This window comes from Pangasianodon hypophthalmus, chromosome 26, assembly GCF_027358585.1.
Source record: "Pangasianodon hypophthalmus isolate fPanHyp1 chromosome 26, fPanHyp1.pri, whole genome shotgun sequence".
NCBI classification, from domain to species: domain Eukaryota; kingdom Metazoa; phylum Chordata; class Actinopteri; order Siluriformes; family Pangasiidae; genus Pangasianodon; species Pangasianodon hypophthalmus.
Genome location: NC_069735.1, coordinates 8,466,104 through 8,491,561, shown reverse-complemented (window position 1 = coordinate 8,491,561; position 25,458 = coordinate 8,466,104). Strand labels below are relative to the sequence as shown.

The window sequence follows — 25,458 nt, the reverse complement described above, 5'->3', positions numbered from 1 at the left end:
AAGTGTGTCTTCTGTTTTTAAGACAGTAGAGCAGTAGGAAAGTAAGGAAAAGAACAATTTGAGTGTGTTCAGGAAAAAATAATCAAAAACAGGATTGAATATTTGAATATTTTCCAATAAAAGCACATCCTAAAGTTATTTATGCCACTTATAACACGGCAGTTTGCCAACACTAACAATTCTAAAATTTATAAACAGTCGTTCCTTCAGCTGCCGCTTTTTTATTTCACTTTGCTTAGATAAACTCCATGAGTAACAGAGTATTAATGATCTACTGCCACTTGAACTCAGGGTTAAGCTCTGCTTTTTCCTAATCCAAGCACAGAACAAGGCTGTGGTTCTGGCTTGACGATAGTATCAGGAAACAATAGATTCTATCGCGATGGCTATCAAGTGGACCATTTAAATGTCTGTTAGAAAACATGTCTGTAGCTTCAAGATCGACAAACGTAAATTGTGTTGTACCTCGTAATACCTTTTTCCTTGTAGCCTATTTTTTTTATCCTATACAAACGTTAATAGCCTAATGATCTTATCTGACTTTGCAAAAAGATAACAGCAAAACATCTTTCTCTGATGCATCTTAGCTTCCTGTGCTCGCAAAACATGAACAGGGTTTAAATTAAGAAACTGAAACGTGTTGTTTATCAGGGCTACTTCACTATACAAGAATTCAGTAAGTATCTCCACTGCTGTTACTTCAGTTTAATGATGTTGACTTATGACTTATTAGGTTTATTCAGTTTTGTAAGCATTCCTGACCTTGTTATAGGATAATAAATAAAAAAAAAACTGACTAAATGTTAATGTGAGCAACTAGCAGCTACAGCTGATTCACAACCAGCTTCTGGTTTTGTGTTTTTTTTTTTTTTGCTGTAATGATGTGACATGTACATGACACATATTACGTATATCTGGCCACGCCCTCTTCTTTCCAGTGTCAGTGTTGCTGCAGCCTTCACTCCTCCAAAGCGACAAGCATTACTGGTGTCAATCAGCAATAGTCAGGCAATCTCGTGAACCTAATTCTGCTGAGTTGTCCCTTTAACTATAAACATCCACTCTCTATTTTTGGTTTCTTGGAAAGCACTTTGACTAAAGGAATGTGACGAATAAATGCCAGCACTGCAAATGCGCTAAAATGTCAAGCTGGTAAAGAAACAATGCATACAGAAGCTTTGGAAACACAGCCTCTGATCTCATCTTGTAACCTGGTCTACAATCGTAAACCTCCTGCTGCAGTTTAATTAACTGAAGCAAGCCTGTGAATCACACACACTGCAGCAGCGCTTCGATTTATGACACTGTCAGGCTGTAAAGCCACCACATTCCGAGTCATTTTTCATTTTTTCAATCTGAATATTTGGACTTTGAGGGCTTTCTTTTAATCTCCCATGGTCCTAGCTGTTATTAATGAGTGGAGTTAATATTTACATAATCCCTTGAATTGTTGGGATGGAGGGATGAATATGCAGTGTCTGGATTCAGGACTTCAGCCTGCTTCAAATCCTGTCCTGAGGGATTCAGCAGGAATTTCTGTTTCAAGTTTTAGCTCCAGAAACTTTGTCATTTTTTATTTGTAACAACTTCATGGCGTAGCACACCACAATCCAAAACAAAATACAAATCTACGGAAATTGGTTATGGATTATTGCTTTTTTTGGCTGAATTATTATATTTGGTTATGGATTATTGCTATTAATGCTTTTTGTTTATGACTGATTTTAAAAAACAGCTTATATATGTATATATATATATATATATATATATTTTTTTTTTTTTATTTAATCATTTTAGATTTTAACTAGCTGTTATTTTTTTTGGCTGATTTTTACTGGCACATTACTTTTATACTACTTTAATTATTGTACTTGTATTTTTTTTTTTTTACTTTTTTTTATTTTTCATATTTGATTTTTTTTTTTTTCTTTCCTTAACTGTTATTAATTATTTCATTTTATAATTTTTATCCTTTTTCACAAAAAATTCTTTATTTGCGTTTGTTTATTTCACCCTTTAAAGCACTTATTAGTATTATTAGTAGTAGTATTATTAGTATTATTATTAGTATTAGTATTATTATGAATGATTTTTGTTTTTGTCTGAGGATTTTTATGTCCCGCTCTTGTATGATATGATACAGATGAAATATCTGATGTTGACCGTATCATATCCAAAGCTACTGTTTTTCCACAGTTTGGTAGCAGGTTGACGATATACTTCAGTTACTCTCTATTATATTTACATTTGTGGCTCAGTGGATCTGTAAAAGAGAGACTATCTGAGAGATTATATAAACAGAGATGCTATCAACATGGACATTACAAAGAAATCTTATCTAATTTGCACTGTCGAGGTCTGGGAAGCCTGTGTATAGCGTTCCGTGTAACGTGACTTGTTGGATTTGACGCTGTAGTGGATGATGTGTGGAGGAGAGATCTGTGGATTACTCCTGCCACTTCACCTCCTGCCTCGGCGAGTCTCTCTGACAGATGCTATCGATTCCCATCACACTAATCTCAGCCACTGTGTACGGCAGCAGGTATCACAAACACATGGAGCTCGAAGTCAGTGAATTTTTTTCTAACGCTCAGCCTCCGAAGGCAACCGGGAAATGCATGTGTTCTCACTTACTACTCGTAGAGGAGATTAAGGCAGGTGATATCTAAAAATAATGATATATTATTTATAACGTGTTACATCACCTCGCTTCCACACTCCTCACCCCATTACTGTGTTAGACTGTTTACAGCACGGTTGTCATGGTAACCTGTCTCTCATTGATCACACAGGTTTCCTTTTTTTCTCTTCACTGTAGCTTGCACCAAACCTAGATTTATAATTCAGAGTATTTTGGTCAGCTGGTGGTAGTGGTCTTATGTGTAGAGATTAGGGGATATAACGATATTATCATCACATCCCGAAATTACCAGACGCGCCAGCTGTAGGATCTCCGAAAAAACGTTGTACACTTGTACAAGTTATCAGTCAAATATACACCAATCAGCCATAACATTTAAACCACTGATGGGTGAAGTGAATAACATTGATTATCTCGATACAGTGGCACCTGTCAAAGGCTGGGATATATTAGGCAGCAAGTGAACAGTCAGTTCTTGAAGTTGATGTGTTGGAAGCAGGAAAAATGGGCAAGCGTAAGGATCTGAGCGACTGTGACAAGGACCAAATTGTGATGGCTAGATGACTGGGTTAGAGCATCTCCAAAACAGCAGGTCTTGAGGGGTGTTCCCGGTATGCAGTGGTTAGTATCAACCAAAAGGAAGGACAGCTGACAAGTCTGATCCGTGGAGGCCCCACCTCACAACTTACAGGTCTTAAAGGATCTGCTGCTAACGACTTGCCAGATATCACAGCACACCTTCAGAGGTCTTGTGGAGTCCATGCCTCAACGAGTCAGAGCTGTTTTGGCAGCACAATGGAGAACTGCACAATATTAGGCAGGTGGTTTTACTGTTATGGCTGATCATTGTATACACCAAAGGAGCAGGCATTTTTCCCCAATAAAACGAGACGTGAGCCAATCGACACGTGAATCTGGGACAGTCTGCTAGGGGGTTTTGGAATCTCTGATATTAACCGATACTTCCTGAAAGCCACGCCCCCTTCCCCCCCCTCCAATCCTGCAGACTGCCTCACTTTTTGTCAAGGTAAATGGAGAATGTTTTAAGTTCATTGATGTAAAATAAAATCTATCAGTGTATGTTCAACTTAGGTAACATGAGACATTATATATTTAATTTATATTTAGTTAAGTATATTTGTTAGAAATGTCGCAAAAAACATGACTCAAAATGGTCAAAATGGTTTTTCCAGTTCTTCCCTGATAGATAAGTATTTGACCCAAAAATTTAAAAAAATCCTGCAAAGTGTCAGATCTAACTCTTTACAAATACCATTAATGGTGATGATAATTAGAGATTGATTAAATACACTTTTTTTTTTTTGACTGATGTTTCCCTGATTAACACTGTGAGCAGCATAAACAATGTAAATGTCGGTCATGTGAACATTAGACAACCTAAAAGGATTATATCAAAATGTGCTGTTATGGTTTTTTAATTTTTGTTTTTTTGGTTACTGTGTATTACAGCAGAATCATTTAAAAATCCACCATCCAGCTGAGTTTTCGTGATTGCCACAGCTCCCAACTGCACAGCTGATAATATTATTACACACTCATGTACTTTCCTTAAAACTGAAATGGTGGAAAAGCTCATTTTCCTGTCTTTTTTGGGCTGGCATTTCTGGATGATTAAATCGTTGATCACATTCTTTTAAAATAGAAAATCTCGAGGGGGAAAAAAAATCAATATCACACAAGCCTAGTTGGGATGTATCAATAATCATAATTAAAAATGAAGAAAATGTACATATTTGAGAAATTATAGCCTGATACAATACCAAGCGGATTCTAGTTTTCTGTAACATATGTGTAGTTTCTATAGACAGGAACTTTGCATTTCTCTGTGATAAGAAAATAACAGATCTCCTGATCACTCAAAACTCAGTAAAAACGAGTCCACACTGACTCGGTGTGTGAAAAGTCCGATATTAACAAGCTTTTCTCTTTACTTGAATAGAAGCACAAAGTCCATAAAAATCCACTGAATTCACAAAATCACAATAAAAATCATAATATACAGTCATGTGCTAATTGCATGCTGTTGTTCCAGTACTGTGTGTGAAACATGTGATTCAGACTGAATGATTGCTCACCACATGCCGTTCCCACAATGCGGTCTGGTGTGAATTTGGGTTAAGAGCAGTTTTTGGGGCGTCAGTGAATGTCTGTGCGAAACATAACTTCTTGTAGTGGTTGTAGTCGTGATTTCACGTTATAAAGTCATGTATTTTACACAAATGCCCTCAGACTTTTAGGTAAACAGGATTTCAGTTCTTTTCTTTTTCCAGTCACCTTCATTTAGTGCTACTTTATAATGACCTGGATGACCTCTCTCTCTCTTTCTCTCTCTCTCTACTAAATCTCTTTCTTTCTTTTTTCTTCCTGCTCTTGCTCTTTCCCACAAATTCAAAAACAAGGAAATTTACAAGCCACTTCTGTTTCAATAATCCAAGCCTCGACTGTGTCTTTTGTCTCTGCATCAGGGATATCATCTTACCAAATTTTTGTTCTGTGAATCAAGAGTAAAAAAAAAAATACAATGGTAGCAATTGTCATAGCAAAGGTAATTAGCAACAAGAGCTAGGCAAATTGTATTGGCAATTACGAAATGCCAGAGCAACTGCTATTCTCTTATTAGCGGTGTCAAGTTCTCCTGTTAAAATATCAGGAGACACATCGTGCTGTAGTAACGTTGGAGTAATAACACACTTTCTGGTTTGTGAGCACAGTGTTATCAGATTAAGCAGCTGTTATTTATAGCGTGAGGAGAGAATAGAAATGGTGACAGCTGGAAATTTTGTTGCTTCTCCACCTCCGTGTCAGGATCTGCGTTGGTGGACGAAAAGAGTCACACAAAGGGAGTCACCATTTTGTACAGAAAAGGATTTTAAGGAGTGTGTTCACAAGGAGCGAAAAATGCGCAGACCAGTGATCTCATTCCGAGCAATGTGTCGATGGACAGTGCATGCTGCTATAGAAAAATGATGCCATTGTCTGTTTAAAAAGTTCATCTGAGTTAAGATTTTGATGGAATGTATTTTTGATGTGACCATGTGTCAGCCAATAGAAGATATTCTGGGCAAAGCATCCATGCTGATGTTGAGAAAGCAGACAGACCCAGTGCTAACAATCTATAAATAAACCCTGTGCAAATCCAGTGCTAAAACATACAATTAAATCCAGTGCTAAAAATCTATAATTAAGCCCAATGCTAAAAATCTATAATTAAATCCAATTCTAAAAATGTATAATTAAATCCAGTGCTAAAACATATAATTAAATCCAATGCTAAAAATCGGTAATTAAATCCAGTGCTAAAAATCTATAAATAAATCCAGTTCTAAAAATGTGCAATTAAATCCAGTGTATAATTAAATCCAGTGTTAAAACATATAATTAAATCCAATGCTAAAAATCTATAATTAAATCTTGTGCTAAAAATCTGTACTTAAATCGAGTGCTAAAACATGCAAGTAGATCCAGTGCTAAAAATCGGTGATGAAATCCCATGCTAAAAATCTATAATTAAATCCGGTGCTAAAAACCTGTAAATAAATCCAATTCTAAAATGTATAATTAAATCCAGTGCAAAAAATCTATAATTAAATCCAGTGCTAAAAATCTGTAATTAAATGCAGCGCTAAAAATCTATAATTAAATCCAGTGCTAAAAATCTATAATTAGCAGTGAGAAAAAAAGATGCATTTTGATTCTCTCTTTAAACGTAGCTTGTAGTTTTTCTCTTGTGGGCGTGTAGCAACCAATACTGTTGTCACTTATGGGCCTGCAGCACACTGTACAATTTATACACATCAGTTGTTTAAAATGTATTTACGTTTGATTTACTTGTTACGTTCTAGGCTTTGTACTAGTTAAACAAGCTAAAGGTGCTAGCTATTTTGGTGTGCTCTCCAATCTCTATGGCTTCCTTCCAAGCTTTATTTTTCTTCGTAATGTCTTTATACATGTTTAATGAGAGGTTGTATATAACAAAATATGATGAATCCGTGGATAAGAGTCTTTTCTTCTTCTTTGCACATCAGTTAGTAAGTGGGAACTAATTGCAGGTAGGAAGTTGTGAGTGGGGAACTGAAGAAATTGAATTGAACAGGATTGGTCGAGGAATCATCAATCCTTTGGATTTGTCACTTTATCTTGTCTATCTAATTTGCGAATCTCACTTGAGATGCCACATTGTCATCTTGTAGCTTGCTAGTGCAGACATAGAGTGAGACGCTGGAGAAAATATCTTTACTCTGTGCATAACAATAAGGCAGCGCATAATGCATTGTGTTAATACAAAACATTTTTGTTTCAGAGATTCTGTGCCTGCTGATAATAAAACATACTCGAAACATACGAAATTCAGACAAGTGTTTTAGTGGCGATCATTATGCTGATTTTATGATTTAAAAAAAAACTATATACAATATTAGAAATCTGTTTTTTTTTTGTGTGTGTGTGGTATTTCTTTAGTTGTGTATCTGTAGTTTGTATACTCTCTCTCTCCAGGAATGCAGTTATTTCCAGTGTGATTCAGTTTTGTCTCCAGACTCAGACTGCGTAGAGCAGAGGTGATGTGTTTGTGTGTGTGTGTGTGTGTGTGTGAGACAGTCATCTACTTCACACCTGAATACATGTGTGTATTTAAGTGTGTGTGCGTGTGTCTGTGTGTTTATGTGTGTGCTTAGTAGACAGCTCTCTCTCTCTCGTGCTCTATTTTACACACACACCTAGAGTAAAATCTTACACACACACACACACACACACATATATATATATATATATATATATATATTCACACTGCAGCTTTTGGGCAAGGCTCAGCTTGTCAGTTCCTGCCTGAACCCTTAATATTCAGCTGTAGATCTACACACTGAAGCTGAATGAAGCTGGTGGCATGTCCCAGGCCTGGCACTCTCTATTTCTGTCGTCTCTTTATAAACAAAGACTCATTAAAGTCTTTTAAAATCACAGCTGAGCGTCTTGAAAAACACCACAGGGCCCTCTCTATGTCTGATTTCTCCCGGTGCTGTTAAACTGGGTCTTCTGTGGATTTCCTTCTGAAAAGAGTACGATCATAATGATTATAAACACACCACAGAGAAGTGGGGTTTTTACTCTCCACCCCGATCATACATGCTTAGAGAAACAGACACACACACGCACACACACACACGCACGCACACATACGCACTTCTTGTGGAAAATTGGGCACCCGTGCCACCGATTGTGACTCACAATTCAGCAGTAATAATGAAAACTCTAGCTAGCAATTATAACTACTTCTATTCAGCCAGAGCCTGGTTCAGCAAAAAAATGATGACATTGTTGCGTAGTTATGAAGAAGATTCGCATGGTCTGAGCAAATGAGTGACAGTCATCTACTTCACACGTGAATGCAGTCTGATTAGGATGGCTCTAGGCTTAACGTTGAAGCCATTTTTATCTGCATAGTATGAAGTATCTATGAAGAAGAATTGAACAGAAAGGTCTGTTCTTCCACCTGTATGATCTTATTTTGAAACACAAGATTGACCTGATTGATCTCATTCTCTGAAATCTTCATCGTGCTGCTGTGTGTGTGGGTGGGTGGGTGTGTGTGGGTGTGTGTGGGTGTGTGTGTGGTGGCAGATATGAAGTGAGTGTTGCAATTTTAGCCTGACTTTTATCTCAGTGAAACCTCGGAATATCACTCAGTAACTGTCAGTCTTAATTTCGCATGTAGCGTGTCTCTCTGTCTCTCTGGCGATGGTGTGACGTGGCCTGGGAATCAGGCTGATAAGTTGTCGAGCTATGAGAGTAGTGCTATTTGTCACATTCTGGCAGTGGTGGATCTTCATCACAATGCGACCCTGTGCAAGCATTTCACTCGGCTCTACTCATATTGCCTTTCCAAATACAGGATTTTACATTTTCATATATGCATATTCTTCATATTCTGTAAACAGTCAGCAAGTGGAAGCTGTACTGAGAGAATATACTTAAGTATCTGGTGAAAAATACTCAAGTAAAGCTACTTTAAATGTACTTATCATGTATAAAAAAGTAGTTTTTTGAACTGATGATGAAAACTTTTATAATGTATCTAAAATGGTTTCATTTTAGAGTACACCAAAGCTACACCAGTTTGCCTGAAAACATCATTTAATCTCTGTAAGTTCGTTAGTTATATGCATGACTAATGGTAGGTAATTAATCAGAAGTAAAATACTGTGTTCATAACAATATTTATCATTAGCTGGAATTTGACTTGCTGCATAGCCGATTAAGTTAGCTAATGGAATTGATGCTAGTGTAACCAGGCATTGGCAAAGAAAACAGACTAACTTAAATATTAACTAGTTAAATATAACTATTAACAATTATTAAATATAACTAGCTAATTGGCAAAACTTACATCAACATGCTTTTTTAAATTACATGGAGTTTGTGCCTTCTAGGGAGACAAAGGAGACGCCCCACTTTATATGAGTTTTTGCTTACTCCAGCATATTGAATTATTTTACAGACATTGAGGTAGAGCCAGGAGTGCTTATCCTCAAGTTCCACACTGCAGTCTGGAGAAATATCTGTATTCAAGTGAACGCAGATAGCTAGAGCACTACTACACTGTGTAGCATGAGAAGGTCACGACGAATGACGAATCAACACGATTTCTGATAGTTACGTGACTGGATGCTAAACTGAGCCCATTCGATTGACGTATAGTGAACAGTTGTTGAATGGATGAAAGAAGAAGAGGTCTTTAATATTTGATGATACTTTAAAGGTCTAAATAAAAATATAAAGCGTAAAAAGTAATTTTTTTGGAAACATAAATAAGTAAGAGTCCAAGTATTCAATTTCAATAATATTCAAGGTATAAGTACCCCAAAATTATACACAAGTTTACTAACAAAGTACAATTACTCAAGCATTTTCCACCACCTGGTAGCCCTGTTATGGCCAGTAGTGCTGTCTACTCATGCTTAACATGACCTAACACTATTATAGCAAAACAGAAAACGAGCATGGCTACTAAGCAATAAGTCATTCACACAGTTACCGATAATGGTGTTTGCCCCCGCTGCACTATTTTGGCACTGCTGCCTGAGTTCAAAGCTTTAAAAGTCATACTGATGTTCTTTCATTTCAAAACCCAGACCCATGCGCTCAATGGAGAGTATAGTGAATCCATACTGACGTAAAAAAAAATTTATAATAATTTTATATATATATATATATATATATATATATATATATATATATATATATATATATATATATATATATATATTGAATTGTTGGAGCTTTGTCCTGTGAAATTCTTTCTCTTTCGTCTCTTTTTGCCTTAGGACACTTGTACTTTAGAGAAGTAAGCTGGCAGCTGTTGCAAAAATAAATAATTGGACCAACCATTAGCATTGTCTAAATCACTAGATGAAATTAGATGGACTGGATACAACATACATTATACATTTCAAGATTTCAACAAATTGGGAAAATCATGGATTGTCCTTCAAATTTCAACATTCAACATTCTCCTTTCAGCGTCAATACAAAATACTGCAATATTTCATTTCATTTGTGTATAAAGGTGTAATGCATTAGGTATAACAGAAAGGTCAGTTCTAAAAATAAAGTAATTGGTTTTCACTGTCTACTACTTAAAGGCAGAAGGAACAAGCTAGACTGTTAACTTGTGTAATATGACTGTTGGACAATTGCATTATCTACTCTTCCACAATTTGGGAGTAAGCAATTAGCAACACAGTAGTGTCATTATTCCACAGTTCTTCCCCTGTATTGTGGCATTTATTTTATTTATCTATTTATTAATGGATGTACATGTATATACACAGTGTTGTGATTGGCCAAACTCTTGTCACTGGGTTGTCATGCTTAAGATTAACTTAAGATGACATTAAGAATGTTGGACATAATAAAAATGGCTGCTCTTGAGATTCAAAAATCACAATTTTGCTGAAATTGTCTTTTCAGATTGATGTTTGATGGCTGGGAGCCTCCAGGCTCGTGTCCGAGATTGACACTCGACAGCGCACACTCTACGCCAATCTCCTGAGTGAGTTCCACCTACTGCCAGATAAAAACGCCCACAAGCTCCTGCTACACCTGCCCACCGCCAAGCCGAGCAACATACAAAACGCCCTCAGCCAATCGCTGGGGCTGGAACACGTTACCATGGACACCGAGTCCACCTACTCCGGCTACTCGTACCACTCAGGCCGGTCGAGAGGATCCCACAGACATGGGTAAGAGAGAATATAAAAATAATGCATACGTACGAAAGAACTTTATACTTACAGTCTCATTCTGAGACAAATCTCATCATCAGAAAAATCATCCCTAGATTTTTTTTTTTGTACATGTGGAAGATTCCCACAGAATGTACTATGCAGGTAGTAGAATTATTATAAAACATTTCATAACATTTCAAAACATGAGGAAAATACCCAATTTTGGTATCATAACCTTAATGAGCTAGTTACACATGGACTAGGGCTGTAACAAATTGTTGATATATTCAACAGATTTGGTAAAGAAATAGTAAAATAATTCAGATGATCGACAATTTTACATCTCAAAGCTAATTGCTAGTGCATTTCATCTCGCTGATGTAGTGTGATGACTGTAAATCTTGTTCTTCAACGGCTCTCATTTTTATATTTCACAATAGCCAAGTAGCTTCAAAACAAAATCAGGATGCTCTGTAAAGTTGCATTAAAACATCCAAAGTTTGAGGAAACAGTAATGTTCAGTCTAGACTATGCAAATGTGAATTATCCTGGTGCAACAGTACAACACTAATTATCCAGTAATATCAATGTTTCTCCTGTGTATTATAGCTTCATAACTGCATTATGGCTTCATGGAAAGTTGCACAGTAGACCAGAAAATGTACCTTGTTTGGACTTTGTTGCATATTCAGCCAGCATCATGACTGCCCAGCTGAGAACTTTTACAACCCCAATTCCAAAAACATTGGGATGTTAAATGAATTTGTAAATTTACTTTCACTTGTATTCAAGCATAAATAGTAAAAAAAAAGACAAGGTATTTCATGTTTTACCTAATCAACTTCATTGTTTTTTTGAAGACATATGTTTATTCTGAAATTGATGCCTGCAACACAATTCCAAAAAAGTTGGGACGGGGCAATTTAGGAGTAATAACGATGTGAGAAGTTGAAATAACAATTCGATGTGAAACAGGTGAGGCAGTCGTGTTATACCTCTCCGAGGATGGGTCGAGACTCGCCAATTTGCCAACAGATGCGTCAGTGAATAATCCCGCATTTTAAAAACAACATTCCCCAACGACAAATGGGTAGGATTTTGTGCATTTCTCCCTCTACTGTGCTCAATATAATTAAAAGATTCAAGGAATCTGGTTAAATCTCGGTGCGTAAATGGTAAGGTCGAAAAACACTTCTGAGCGCGCATGACTTCCAATCCCTCAGACGTCACTGTCTTAAAACTCATCATGTTTCTGTAATGATATCATGGGAATACTTCGGTAAACGCCTTTGTTAGTCGACACCATTCGCAGCTGCATCTACAGACGCAAGTTAAAGCTTTCCAATGCGAAGTAGAAGCCATACATCAACACTTTCCAGAAGTGCTGCCAACTTCTCTGGGCTCGGTCTCATCTGAGATGGACAGTAGCACAGTGGAAGCGGGTTTTGTTGTCTGACGAGTCAACAATTCAAATACTTTTTGGGCAAAACAGCCGTCATGTTTTTCAGGCCAAACAGGAAAAAAAACTGTCCAAGCTGTTATCAGTGTCGGGTCCAAAAGCCAGCATCTGTCCTGGTGTGGGGGTGTGTCAGTGCCTGTGGCATGGGGAACTTGCACATCTGTGAGGACATCATTAATGCAGAGCGATGTGTACACATTTTAGAGCAACATATGCTGCCATCCAGACACAGTCTTTTCCAGGGACATTCCTGCATTTTCCAGCAGGACAACACCAAGCCACGTTCTGCCCAGATTACAAGTGCACAGCGGCGTAAGCAGAAAGTAGAAGTGCTAGATTGGCCTGCCTGCAGTCCTGACCTGTCTCTGATTGAGAAGGTGTGGTGCATGAAGCGTTAAAAAAAAGGCACTCAAATCCCGTACAATTGCGTAGCTGAAGACCTGGAAGAACGTGGGAAAATTCCATTTGCTGAACTTAATCAACTGGTGTCTTCAGTGCCCAAACGCATGATAAGTGTTATTAAAAGAAATGGTGGTTACACAGTGGTAACTCAACACTCAACTGTCCCAACTTTGCATTGTTACAGTCATCAGATTTGAAATTAGTGTGTATGACAAAAAAAAAAAAAAAAACTCAGGGTGAATAGAATTTACAAATCACTCCTTTTTGTTTTTATTAGCATTTTCCATACTGGCCCAACTTTTTTGGAATTGGGGTTGTATAAAATTTATAGTTTTGGATGACTTGCACTATAAAAAAAAACCACATGAAAAAGAACTTATAATACTAGGGTTACAAAGCCTTGACTCATGTTCTTTGAATGTCTTCTTTTCTCCCCCTTTCTTTCTTCCCGCTGTTCGGCGGGTTAGTTTTCTCTGGGCTATTTATCTGTCACTGGTTAAATTGCTCTGACCGACAGGTTCAGGAAGTCAGTAGTAGACAGGTGCTGAAGCAACTTGGATACTAATCCTTCCTTTCTTTGTATCACTCTGCTCTCTCTCTCTCTCTCTCTCTCTCTCTCTCTCTCTCTCTCTCTCTCTTGGGGGTCAGTACACCTCTATCTCCATGTCTTTTCATTTTTCTTGCACCAGTGCCTTCATTGGCTCTAAGGTTTTGGAGGCTCAGGGAAATGGATACTTTTCTCTCTTTCCTTCCTACTTCATTCCCCAGCTCACTTTTTACATTTCCTTAGAGACTTTTCCTTTTCTTCAGGGATGGACAAATCATGAATTTATTAGCTAGGCCACTAGGCAGGTAAACGCTCCAATGTGCTTCCCAGTCCCATGGGTTGGTTGACAGGAAGCTGACAGGGCTGAAAAGTGGTAGCTATTGTAATATAATAACATACGGTGAATTAGTTTATTAGTTAAGTGCATTAATGCAGACTAAAGGAAATGAATGAGTTTATTATTATGATATTAAGTGTCTAATGGGACACATTGTGTTTGCAACATCGACAAAAATTGAGTCACTGGCCAACATTTCGCTATGACCTGTGAGGTTTTGTCCTTGACTGTAAACGATATTATTCAATAGGATTTGCTAATTTGGCCATTTTCTCTATGTTTCGCTCGGTTTTGTCAGTATTTCGACATACCTGCATGTTCCTGATTCTGAAAAGCTCCTCTGAAATCTGTGCATGCTGATTAATCTGCCTAGTAAAAAGCGTTTTACAGACAGACAGCTCACGGCTGATGTATGTGGTGCAGCAGGCTGTGGGATTCAGAACAAGTAGCTCATGATATAGTTACGGAATCGAGGTGCTTCACACTAGTGTCAAATTTAAATGAACCTACTTGTCCATCATTTTCTGCACGAGCCCAGATCTCAATGATTGATGACATAAGCAGAACATAGTAATGTTCTTTAGTCACAGGTTATCTTATCTTATAATGTGACATGGAGAGCACGTTATTACAATCTGTTATAGAATGTAATAACAAGTAAAAATATACATATAGAAGATCAAGAGCAGTAGGAAATATCAAATCTGAGACTCAGAGTTCATACGCGCAGTAATACCACAGAGTAAATGAATTTAAAGGGCTTTAAATCTACCTTTTTGTTTCCCAGGCCAGCTGTGAGAATAAAAGGTTCCTGTGGGACTCACTACAGTGATTGCTACTTACAAGAATAAACACACAATCACTTCAGGGCACTTTTCAAAGCTAAAGTTATGAGGTACAGTTAAGTCGGAGCGGCTTATAAATCAGTGTGTGTTTAAAACATAAAAACTGGTTATCCTGGTTTCGCCAGGGTGATCATGAACAACCCCAAGCATTTTGGTGACAAATAATTTACTACCTGACCGTAGTCGTAAATGCATTTGTGTGTAATGCATTGGCATTTTGTGATGCAGCTCTCTAAAGATTGAGACTTTATCTTTTGCGAGAATCTGGAAATATTTGGAATTATAGCTACCATAGCGCTGTTGAATGCTCGAATCTGATTGGTCAGAAGGTGTGCATTATTTTGCACAGTACAGGTAGTTCCTGCTGTAACATGAACGTTAATATTCATGCACTCGTTCTAATATGTTACTGTTTCTATAGTAACAGCTCATACACAGGGATTTGTATGCTGGCGGACACTCCAAGTAATCTAAAACTAATAATAAACAGATTTTCAAACGGGATGTTGTTTAATAAAGTAATTCTTATAATTGTTGATGTGCTGAAGTTTTTTGTTAGGAGATGTTTATATGGAAGGAGTCTCAGTTGTAAGCACTCTCAGTTTCAGTAATGGTTTCTGTTTCCTCCGTTTTCTCGGAAAAATGACAGGCTGCGCTTTGTGTGTGTGTGTGTGTGTGTGTGTGTGAGAGAGAGAGAGAGAGAGAGAGAAAGGGAGAGAGAGGGAATGACTGTTTATCACAGATTTAACATAAGTGAGAACACATACTAGCTTTTCTCTTGGATAGTCTACAACATTAAATCTAACTATAAAGCTTTAAAATGCGTGACGTTTCGTTCATTAATAAATTAAACATTGTAATCGTTGGTAAATTGCTGTAGTGTAATTATTTTTGTATAACATCACAGAGGCACTTTTAAACTATAATCGTTATTATAAATCTTCAGAAAGCATGCTGCAATGTCTTGCCATGTGATTTGTTGATTGAACTAAAGACAGGCATAAAGTTTCAAAAAACAACCAAAATACTAGTTACTTTAGTGACAGTTTGTTAAATATGAGCACTTCTATATTTCTGTCTTCTGTCCTTTACTAATTAGTTTCAGAGTCCCACTAGCTAGCTTGTGTGAAAAATTGAGCTTTTTGATTTGCCTAATCCTAATTATATGCTTCCCAGAATGAATTAAATATCCCAGTGTCAAAGGCACTTATCCTTCAGGGGCAAAGGGGAGCTTAGAAGTTACAAAACCCCGTCTCGCTGGATTAGGCAATGTGTCCTCCAGGCTCTTCTGCAAAGGATGGCTCCATTGTAATGGGGAAATGCTTTCTAGCGCATTGGTGTGTAAGCCTTACGTTTCTGAATGCCTTGTCTTCTATCTGTAATTGCTGTAATTGTCTGACATGTTAGAAAATTGCCAAGGCAGTCCATCACCTGCACCGTAGCTTTTTACTAAATGCTTATTGTCACATTTGAGGAGATTTTCAGGAGAGATGCTCCATCAGACACCCCTTGATTAGGAAGTAAATCAATTATTTATAGCCCTTAAAACGAAGAATTTATCATTAATTCATGAGCACTGCACTATAAAGCACTGTTCTTTGCTAGATTTTTATCTTTCCTTGAAAGATTTTATCCAGCGATAATGAGATATAACAGTTATACTTGTATAATGAGAATTATAATGTAGCACGTATAGTATTTAACTGCAGTCTTTCTCCGAGTTCAGCATGTTCAGGTAGTAAAGGAGGCAATGAGAAGCACTTAACTCTGCAGTAACGCAGTAATTTAGTTTAATGCTGAGACTCAGTGAAATCAGAACTGGCTGCTCTTTCATTTCTGACCATTAGCTTGCATAAAGTAAGCCTCAGGAGTTATTGGCCTTTAGCTAATGGGCTAATCTCTCTGCATAAATGAGTAGGCTTTCTTGCTCAGATGCTCAAGCTGGCGTGAAAACGAACAAGGAGATTTATGAGTTTCTCTTTGATCGACTGCTGGATGTTAGCGCAGTTTCATTCAGAATGTTGGCCCAAATAAGGGAAAAGCTGGCAGAACCCCAAACCCCCACAGGAAGCACGTCTACTTCGCTCTAATACCTGTATTTGGAAGCAACACTGGAAGTCAAATACCATTAATCAAGTCTTACAGCGTCTACTACTGAATCCAAAATGAGGTAGCTCCTTTTAAGTGCTAATTTATCTGCCACTGTCACCATTAAGTGAAGGCCGGTTTTGGCGCTCAGCAAGGAAAAATCAATGTAGACTAGCCCAGTACTGTTTTAACACGTACTAATCAACATTTTTTTCCTTGGGTGAATCCCAGTGCTCTTCATAAGGATTTTTAAAATTACTTTATCCATTGAAATCAAAGTTGGTAGTTGAGTCTTTGAAGGGTTGAGGAATTCAGCCAACATAATTGTACAGTTTCCAAGCTGGAGCTAAAAACTGGTAGAAAAAGAAGCTGAAGCAGAAGCTATAAAAACTAATATTTCAAAGTATGACATTTTATGTGCTGTATTGAGATTGGGTGTTTAGTTACTCAACCGTTTATGTTTAGCAAGTTATCAAGTTTTTTTTGTAGCCAGGAACCCATTAACTTATTAACTTTCCACAGACCCCCTTAGTACAGAATTATTTCATGTACATTATTTAAATATGGAGAAATAATATTTTGTCTATTTATTGGAGCAACAGACCTTTCTTTTCCTGAACATCTACTCAACCAACAGGACACATTATAGTCCAAGCTTGTTTGTTTGAGAGCTATTGAGGTTTGGACGAATTGAAACCAATTTCAAGTGACCAACTGAATACAGTATAAGAAATCAATAATAAATCTAATCTTTAACTTTGATAATGATGGGTTGTGGTTTCCACTGCTGTACCTGAATTTAAAAAAAAAAAAAAAAAAAAAAAACACCCCGGGTGTCCCTGGGCCCCATTTAGAGAACCATGGATCTAGTTGACAGCCTGATATAGCTCGTGTCAAGAAGACACTCACGAAATAGGTTGAAGGAAACCGACAGTTTTATTATTTCCATATTTCCAATTATTTTATTATTGGGGAAATTTGTTTTCTTATATTCCTTACTTCTCCTTGTGCTACAAGTTGCTATTCATGTCAGTTCCATACACTTCCAGCTGCAAGTTTGCAAGAGCTTATTAAAAACAATATTGAAATGCAGGATAACCAAGATATTTTTGGGAGGTTGGAGGAAACCGGAGTATCTGCCGGAAACGCACACGGATGTGAGGAGAACATGCGCAGAAACTCCACACAGACAGTAACCCGAGCTCACGATGAAACCAGGGAACTGTGAAGCAGCAATGCTATGCCACTATGCGGGATGTTATTGGATGAATAAGACAGATCCTAGATATCAGCTGGTTCCAGAGCCCAAGCAACCATCCACACATATGATTATACTCACTATGAAAGGCTAATACTGTTCCTAGAGCTTCAGCTTTAGTCTGAGAAGGTTTATAAATTCAACCCTGTTCTGAGATATCAAGCTGAAAGACATTTATTTGACCAGGATTTGTCCAATTCTGTTGTAGACCCAGGGGCCATTTGTGTAATACTCTGATTTCACTAATTATATCAATACATTGATTCTGATTCTTGTCATGTATGACTCACTGTGTATAATGTGATTCTGGGTTGAGGTGAGTCACTAGGTTCACATCCCAGTAGATTAGAAGCATAAATTATTTATAGCATCCTCACGTCCAACTCACTCCGCTTGTGTTGTAAAAGTTTTGGCACTCTGCCAAAGTAAAAGTCCTTTCGGTACTCTGTTGTATTAGAAGATTCGTACCATAAACCTTAAACATTAATGGTGCATTTTAGAACAATAGGCCAAGTGGTGAAATTTCTAAACAGAGCCAGGCGCTGGAGTTCCCCTCTGAGATTTCACAGGATGAACTCGGAATGCCAGAACCTGCATTTTTTTTTTCTTTCACTCTCCAGATGATTTATGGTTCAATTATTTGCAAATGCTGGAGTGAAAAACATTTCTGGTTTAGCTCAGGTAGGGGTGTGGTACATGTAACACTCAAGAGACAGAGTTTTTAGGGCGTTTCCACCAGTTCTAGTTATAACAGGTAGCTGGAGTCAAAGCAAGACAGGCAGAGTAATCATAATCATAACCACTTTCTCATCAATAGTCGGAACCAGCAAATTCTAGCATTCACAAGAGAACAAAAGAAAACATGGATTGTACATCAGAAAATCTTTTTGATTTTTGATTGCGTGATGAAAACATTATTTTAGTACATCATAACATCGAAAGAGCTAACTTAAGTGACCGTCATATTTTGTTGTGCTGAATTTAGATGTACTTTATACCACAGTGTGGTTCAACATACCACTGTTTAATTCTCAATTCTGATTGGTCAGAAGGCGTTAATTTATTTTCTGTAACAGACGCTCTGACAGTAGGTCCAGCTGCAAGGTTTATATTAATGCACTCATTCTATAGTTACACAGGGACTTGAATAAAGGATGGTTCGTATAAATGAATTTTAAAAACGTGTAATTGCTTGTTTCTTGTAATAATTGTCTATAATTGTTTCTTAAGGTGAAGGTACATTTATTTACAGTTTTTGGAAGGAGTCTCCAGTGTCAGAGCTTTGTAACAGTCAGAGGTAAAGCATTTCTGACACAGTAAAGTCTTCAAAATGGAGAGTTTTGTGGTTTCTCTCTAACATGGCAAACTGCTTTTTTGGTCGTATTAACTTTGAGAGAAAGAAAAATTTAATAAATTAAAATTTGTAATTGTTGACAGATTGCTGTGGTATAAATGGAATAAAGCACTTCATGAGATGTTATTGGAAACGGGGGTGGTAACAGAAACTATTCTGCATCAGGCTAAATCACACCACCACCTAGTTGTTTATGATTAACAGCACACCCCTTTTTGATTTACTCCTTAACTGCACAACATTTGGATGGATACATACCTATAAACTTAAATGATATAACAGGACATAGATCCATTTGATTATGATGAAGAGCCATGACAGTGCTAGTAGTTTTCAAAACCTGAGTAAAAACATTGGATGCCATGACCCAGTGTGTCTTACACTCAGACCACTTCCTGCTTTTATTACCCATGTACACCAGATAGCATTTTTTCAAATCCATGTTTCATTCATCTTTCTTACAGAGTTCATGAATTTGAACTCCTGTGCTATGGAAAGGGAAGCGGGTGATGGAAATCACAACATTTAGAGCGACTAAGCAGTGTGTCTGTCAAAACTTCAGGATATCCTCTATATACCATGTTTATTTTTATGGTTTATATAAAGCAGCCTCAGAAAGTTTCCTCACTGTGGGGATTTCCATATTTACCGTTGGGTTTCCATATTCACTCAGACTAGTCGAACACTCTAACTAGAGAATGTTTTTATTTTACATGGTTATGCTTCACCACATTATCTAACAAGAGACAAAACTTCCTAACAAGTCCAGTGTCATGCAGCTGTCAAACTGGATTATGTGAAATTGTCCACGTTTTAAATAGATTTAAAGTGAAGACATAAGAATTCACTTGAAGAATTCACAAGATTTTCCTACTAAATGCTCACCAGCTGTTTGTCCTAAACTTCTGTCAGTTAGTATCGAGTGTTTTCTCTAAGGTTAATTCTTCACGTCAGCTGAAGCCTTACCAAAGTTCATTCATGTGAGGTGTTGATCTGTTATCTTGTCGTAGACACATACTCAAGTTATAGCTAAGAAAATATGTTTTTTCTCCTTGGCATATGACTGTATCTAACCCTTGCTATTTTATGCCATGTGTTTACTTAGTCATTTTATCAAGGGGATTTATATTTACTTATACAGTGATCAGCTGTAACATTAAAACCACTGACAGGTGAAGTGAATAACATTGATTATCTCATTACAATAGCACCTGTCAAAGGGTGGGATATATTAGGCAGCAAGTGAACAGTCAGTTCTCAAAGTTGATGTGTTGGAAGCAAGAAAAATGGGCAAGCATAAGGATCTGAGGGACTTTGACAAGGGCCAAATTGGATTGGCTAGAAGACTGGGTCAGAGCATCATTAACTGAACATTAACTGAAGCTCTTGACCTGTATCTGCATAATTTTATGCATTGTGCTGCTGCCACATGATTGATTGGATAATTGCATGAATGAACAGGTGTTCCTATTAAAGTGGACAGTGGGTGTACTGTATACTCAAATGGTTTAAAATGAATCAGCAGAAGTTATAAAAGATATTAAAAGTGGTCCTGAAGAGAGAACGATTGCTTTGTAAGAGAATTAGAAATAAATGGGCTACTACTTAGGCTACTTTCTTGGCGAGTTTACTAGCTGGTCACTAAGGAAAGGTTAGCATTTCAGCCATGCCGTCATGATGGAGCAGGGGGCGGCGGGTTTGTCATCCCTTCTGCATTTCCCACTTTATCTAGTTTGAACAGCTGCTTGCTTTCTGTGTATCTGTGTCTGTCTTTGTGCTGATGCAGTAAGTAAATAAATAAATAAATTCAAAAAGTCAAGCACACAAGGATTATGGCTGCTTTGGCTGTCTGCATAGTTTGCATTCTAGTCTATCTTGGCTAAACTGCGCCGTGTTTGTGTATGAATGAAAAAACGGATTTGCACAGCAAGCGATGACAAAGAACCCAATGAAAACCAGACAGCTATAAATGCTGCTTCAGCCCTTTAACCAGCCACTGTTACAGTCGCCTTTCACAATGGTAGCTATTCAGTACAGTGTGATTTCCTCCCAACAAAAGCACCTACACTACTGCGTCAATTACAGAACAGTTGCACTAAAGATGTTAGCATTCCTAACAGCAATTGCATTCTTTTAGCCAATGCTTAGCATTATGTCATCTTACGTAATCTTATTCAGTGCAACTGACAATACCAACATTACAAGCAAGAAATGAATACTGAACAATCATGGCCTAACGGATGCTTCAATACAAAACCAAAATTCATTACAGTCGGTTTACCATTTGTACAGAATGTCCATTTAATGATTCGCACCAACCAACATTTTAGCAGTTCAACAAGACGTCACTCTGACTTCTGGTTTCAGAAGGAAATACGTCAACATAGGAATCAAATCACAGCTAAGAAGTCATTTCATGGGGACTTCTGCATAACTGTAGAAACAATTGTGAAGACATACAACCAGTTAATTCTGTCAGCATTCAAATAGCTTCATGTAATAAATGAATCTAGTGAATGAATATTGTAAGCCAATGAATAGATTTATGCAATGTCACACATTCTTTTTTCTTTTTTTAGGGAGCGCAGCAGAGAGCGACACAAGTCTCGCAGTAAAGACAGCAGTCGCTCGGAGAAGTCTGTCACCATCAATGCTCCTCCTGCAGAGCCCCTGTTGGGAGACCAGTCCATGCGAGGAGATGAAACACAGGTGAGATATAGTAACTGGGGGTTTATACCTATCCTCTGCAGGTTGCTCCACCAGGGAACTAAAGAAATAAGCTGTTTGTTTCACTTGCACTGTTGTGTATAATTACAGAATAATAATTCTAGCTTCCTAAAGGGGCAGAACCTTTAAGCGTTTTTTTTAAAAGAAAGCATTAAAGTGCTAGATGGAACAGCGTAGTATCCAGAAATGTGTCCGCTACCAATAACTGTTTTTGTTTCATCAGATATCAAAAATGAATCGAACGAAACTGGATTTCGTAAGCTACATCAGGGGTGCTCATTACGTCGATCGTGATCGACCTGTCCATCACAAGACAACCACTGATCAATCTTCTTTATAGGTCAGAGTAGAGCACCGGTGTGTGAGGGTGTGGAGGAAGACTCAGGAGACAGGTTTATTCAGTCCGCGCTTTTCAACACACTTTCAAATACTCAACAAACCCAAAACAACTCAACCAAAACGGGTCCATCCCGGACTCGCAGCTTTCGCTCTGTCAAGTTCAAGTTCACGCTTCGCGGCGTGTGTGTGTGTGTGTGCGTGCGTGGGTGTGTTCGTGTGTGTCTCGCATGCTCCACCAACTATATCGCACTCTTTCTCTCTGGGTATGGGAGTTACTGAACACACAAAGAGGCACAACTAAGTAGACTGGCGGTAATAAGATACAGGTGAGAATCATCACACGTTACCTGTGGTTCGACCCGCCTCCTCTCCATCTACCACTGATGCTCGACCACGCCCACACTGCTGTATATTACTTTTGCGATTTCTTTGAATGAATATTGATTGAATAACATTATTTGAATAAAAACAAATCTCTCAAAATAATTCTCAAACTCCAAATTTAGAGTGTACCTGCATGTTTTACATGGTGGATCTTACCATAATAATAATAATATGAAATAATAGTATGAAAAAGTAGATCTCATCATAGAAGTGTGAGCACCCCTGAGCTACATCATTCTTCAGTAAAATAAAAATAAGAAAGCAGTATTGATGATGGGAAATGCACAACGCTCCTGTTAGCACTTCAGTACTGTTTCAGGTGGTTTTTTTAAATTAAGCAAAAGCAAACAGGATAATTAGATTTATTTCAGTTTCTCCTATGGATTTTTAGATTCGTTAATCATAGTGATTATGAATAAAGTGCTGTTTGTGGGCAATGCTGAGATAAAACTGTTGTTGGTAACGGACTCCGGTTTTTGGACTTGAGCATAACGACAAGCTGAGTCAGATTCAGGAATGGCATGAAGGAAGCGAGGTATTTGGCATGCAGTTATAAAGATGAAGTTCATTTCAGTCTCATCTCCCACAAACGAGTGAATGAATAGGTGAAGATATGCAGAGGAGAGCCAAGTGTTCCTTTTTCCTTTTTTTCAAACTGCTTATATAATTAGCACTGCTTATATAATTATAATTAGAACCATTACAGGAGCAGAGGTTTCAGTGGAGTAACGTCACCATCATCATGTCATTAACCCCCAACCCCCATCCCCCTATTTTCTCTGCCAATCTCACTGTCTCTATCTCTGTCTGTATCTCTCTCTCTCTCTCTCTCTCTCTCTCTCTCTCTCTCTGTGTTTTTCTCTCCCTCTGTCTCACCTTATGCCTGTTGTCTTTTTCTGTCTCTGTCTGTATCTTTCTGTCTCTGTTTTGCTCTCTGCATCTCTCTCTGTCTCTCTCTTTCGCTGTCTGTATCTCTTTCTGCCCCTCTCTGTCTCTCTCTCTCTCTCTCTCTCTCTAAAAATATATATATATATATATATATATATATATATATATATATATACACACACACACACACACACACACACACACACATACTATATATATATATATGTATATATATCTGTCTCTATCTCTGTATCTCTCTCTCTTTGTTTGTATTTCAGTCTGTCTGTATCTTTCTCTGTTCCTCTTTCTCTGTCTGTATGCCTCTCTTACTGTATCTCTCTCTCTTTGTCTATATCTCTCTCTGTGTCTGTATTTCTTTATATCTGTCCTCTCTGTCTCTCTCTCCCTCTCTCTGTATCTCTCTGTATCTGTCTCTCTTTGTCCGTATGTCTCTCTGTTTATATATCTCTCCCTTCTGTCTCTCTCTCTGTCTGAATATCTCTCCTCTCTGTATCTCTCTCTTTGTATTTCTCTCCCACTCTCTCTCTCTCTCTTTCTCTTTGACCTACTTTGCCATTATGGACTCGGCTTGAGTGTTTAAGGTAGTGAGCAGACATGAAGAATAATATTGATGTGTGTCACATGGAGAGGAGCGTGTGATATGCATTAAGGAAGACAAATCTCTGCGTATGGCTTTGTATGGAGTAAATGAATATTTACACTTGCACAGCCGAGGTGTCTCTGTTTTAACTGAAGCTCACTGTAAAGATGATGAGTGATGGAATTCACACTTCCTCAGATTAGTTCTTCATTGACTTCTGTGTGTGTGTGTGTGTGTGTCTTTAACATCCAATCAGCTGCTTGTTACTGTTAAAAATAATGAGGCGGGTCAGAAATGTGTGCTGTGATGTAGTTGTGCTAGTATCAATATCACGTCATCATATTGAACAGCCCTAGTGTGTGTATGTTCACTCGTAATGAAGGACTGTAACTCTGCACGTGTGTATGTGTGTGAGTGTGTGTTTGAGCACAGCTGTAGAACTTCAGCCTGGGACTTACTCCAAATCTCAAGACAAATGCTAACACTCTAAATCTTTCTCTCATAAGGAATGAATATTCAATGACTCTTGATGTTATATTATTCTGTAATTATATAAGTGAATGCCAGAGCAATGATTGCATTTAAACTTATTAATACATTCATGTTTCCTTACACACATGTCCAATTTTTGGCATTTAAACAGACTTGTTAACAGGATCATTTTTCAGCCTTAGAACTGGAAGACCTGGAAAGTTTTCCTGTTATGAAAAAAAAAAAAGAAAATTAATCAAATTTTCTGTAAATATTAGTGAGGTCCTAGAAAAGTGTAAAATTGTGATGTCACTGAGATTACATATTTTCTTGTTCAGACTGGTGAGAGGTTCACGGTCTAGATCCAAAATTTACATCCACCATGGTTTTTGAATGGAAACCAAACAAACCACTATTTTTACAATTTATCTACAAAGAACCTTGTGATATAGTAATCACTGGCTGAACAATGCTTTGTGTGTGTGTGTGTGTGTGTGCATGTCTGTGTTTTAGTCAGCCAGTAAGTCATTAGACCTTGTATTGTTGACTTAATAAGGATGTCTGCAGAAATGAGTAATTCTAGGACGGTCTTCTGTGAGCGGCAGCTGTTTGTAGAAGTCATGGAAAGTGTCCTGGAAGAGTTCTGGAAAATTATTTGCTAAGAGCAGGATATCTGATCTGTTATCATTTGTAACTGATGACTGTATGTATTATATGCTCACCATCAACAACTGTACACATGCTCATTCATGCAGTCAGCCAATCACGTGGCAGCAGAACAGTGCATAAAATCATGCAGGTTGTGAGCTTTAGTTAATGTTCACATCAAACATCAGAGTGGAGAAAATATGATTTCAGTGGCCTTGTTGGTGCC

At 37.7% G+C, this 25,458-nt stretch overlaps 1 protein-coding gene across 1 annotated transcript in view; it reads left to right on the top strand.

The window, feature by feature from the left end:
- Window positions 1–25,458, top strand: part of LOC113537751 (vang-like protein 1) — a 59,002-nt gene that overhangs the window by 13,336 nt on the left and 20,208 nt on the right. Inside the window, 2 exon segments of the mRNA XM_026932384.3 lie at window positions 10,628–10,899; window positions 21,754–21,883. Coding sequence (XP_026788185.1) covers window positions 10,829–10,899; window positions 21,754–21,883 — 201 coding nt within the window. The 5' untranslated portion in view covers window positions 10,628–10,828.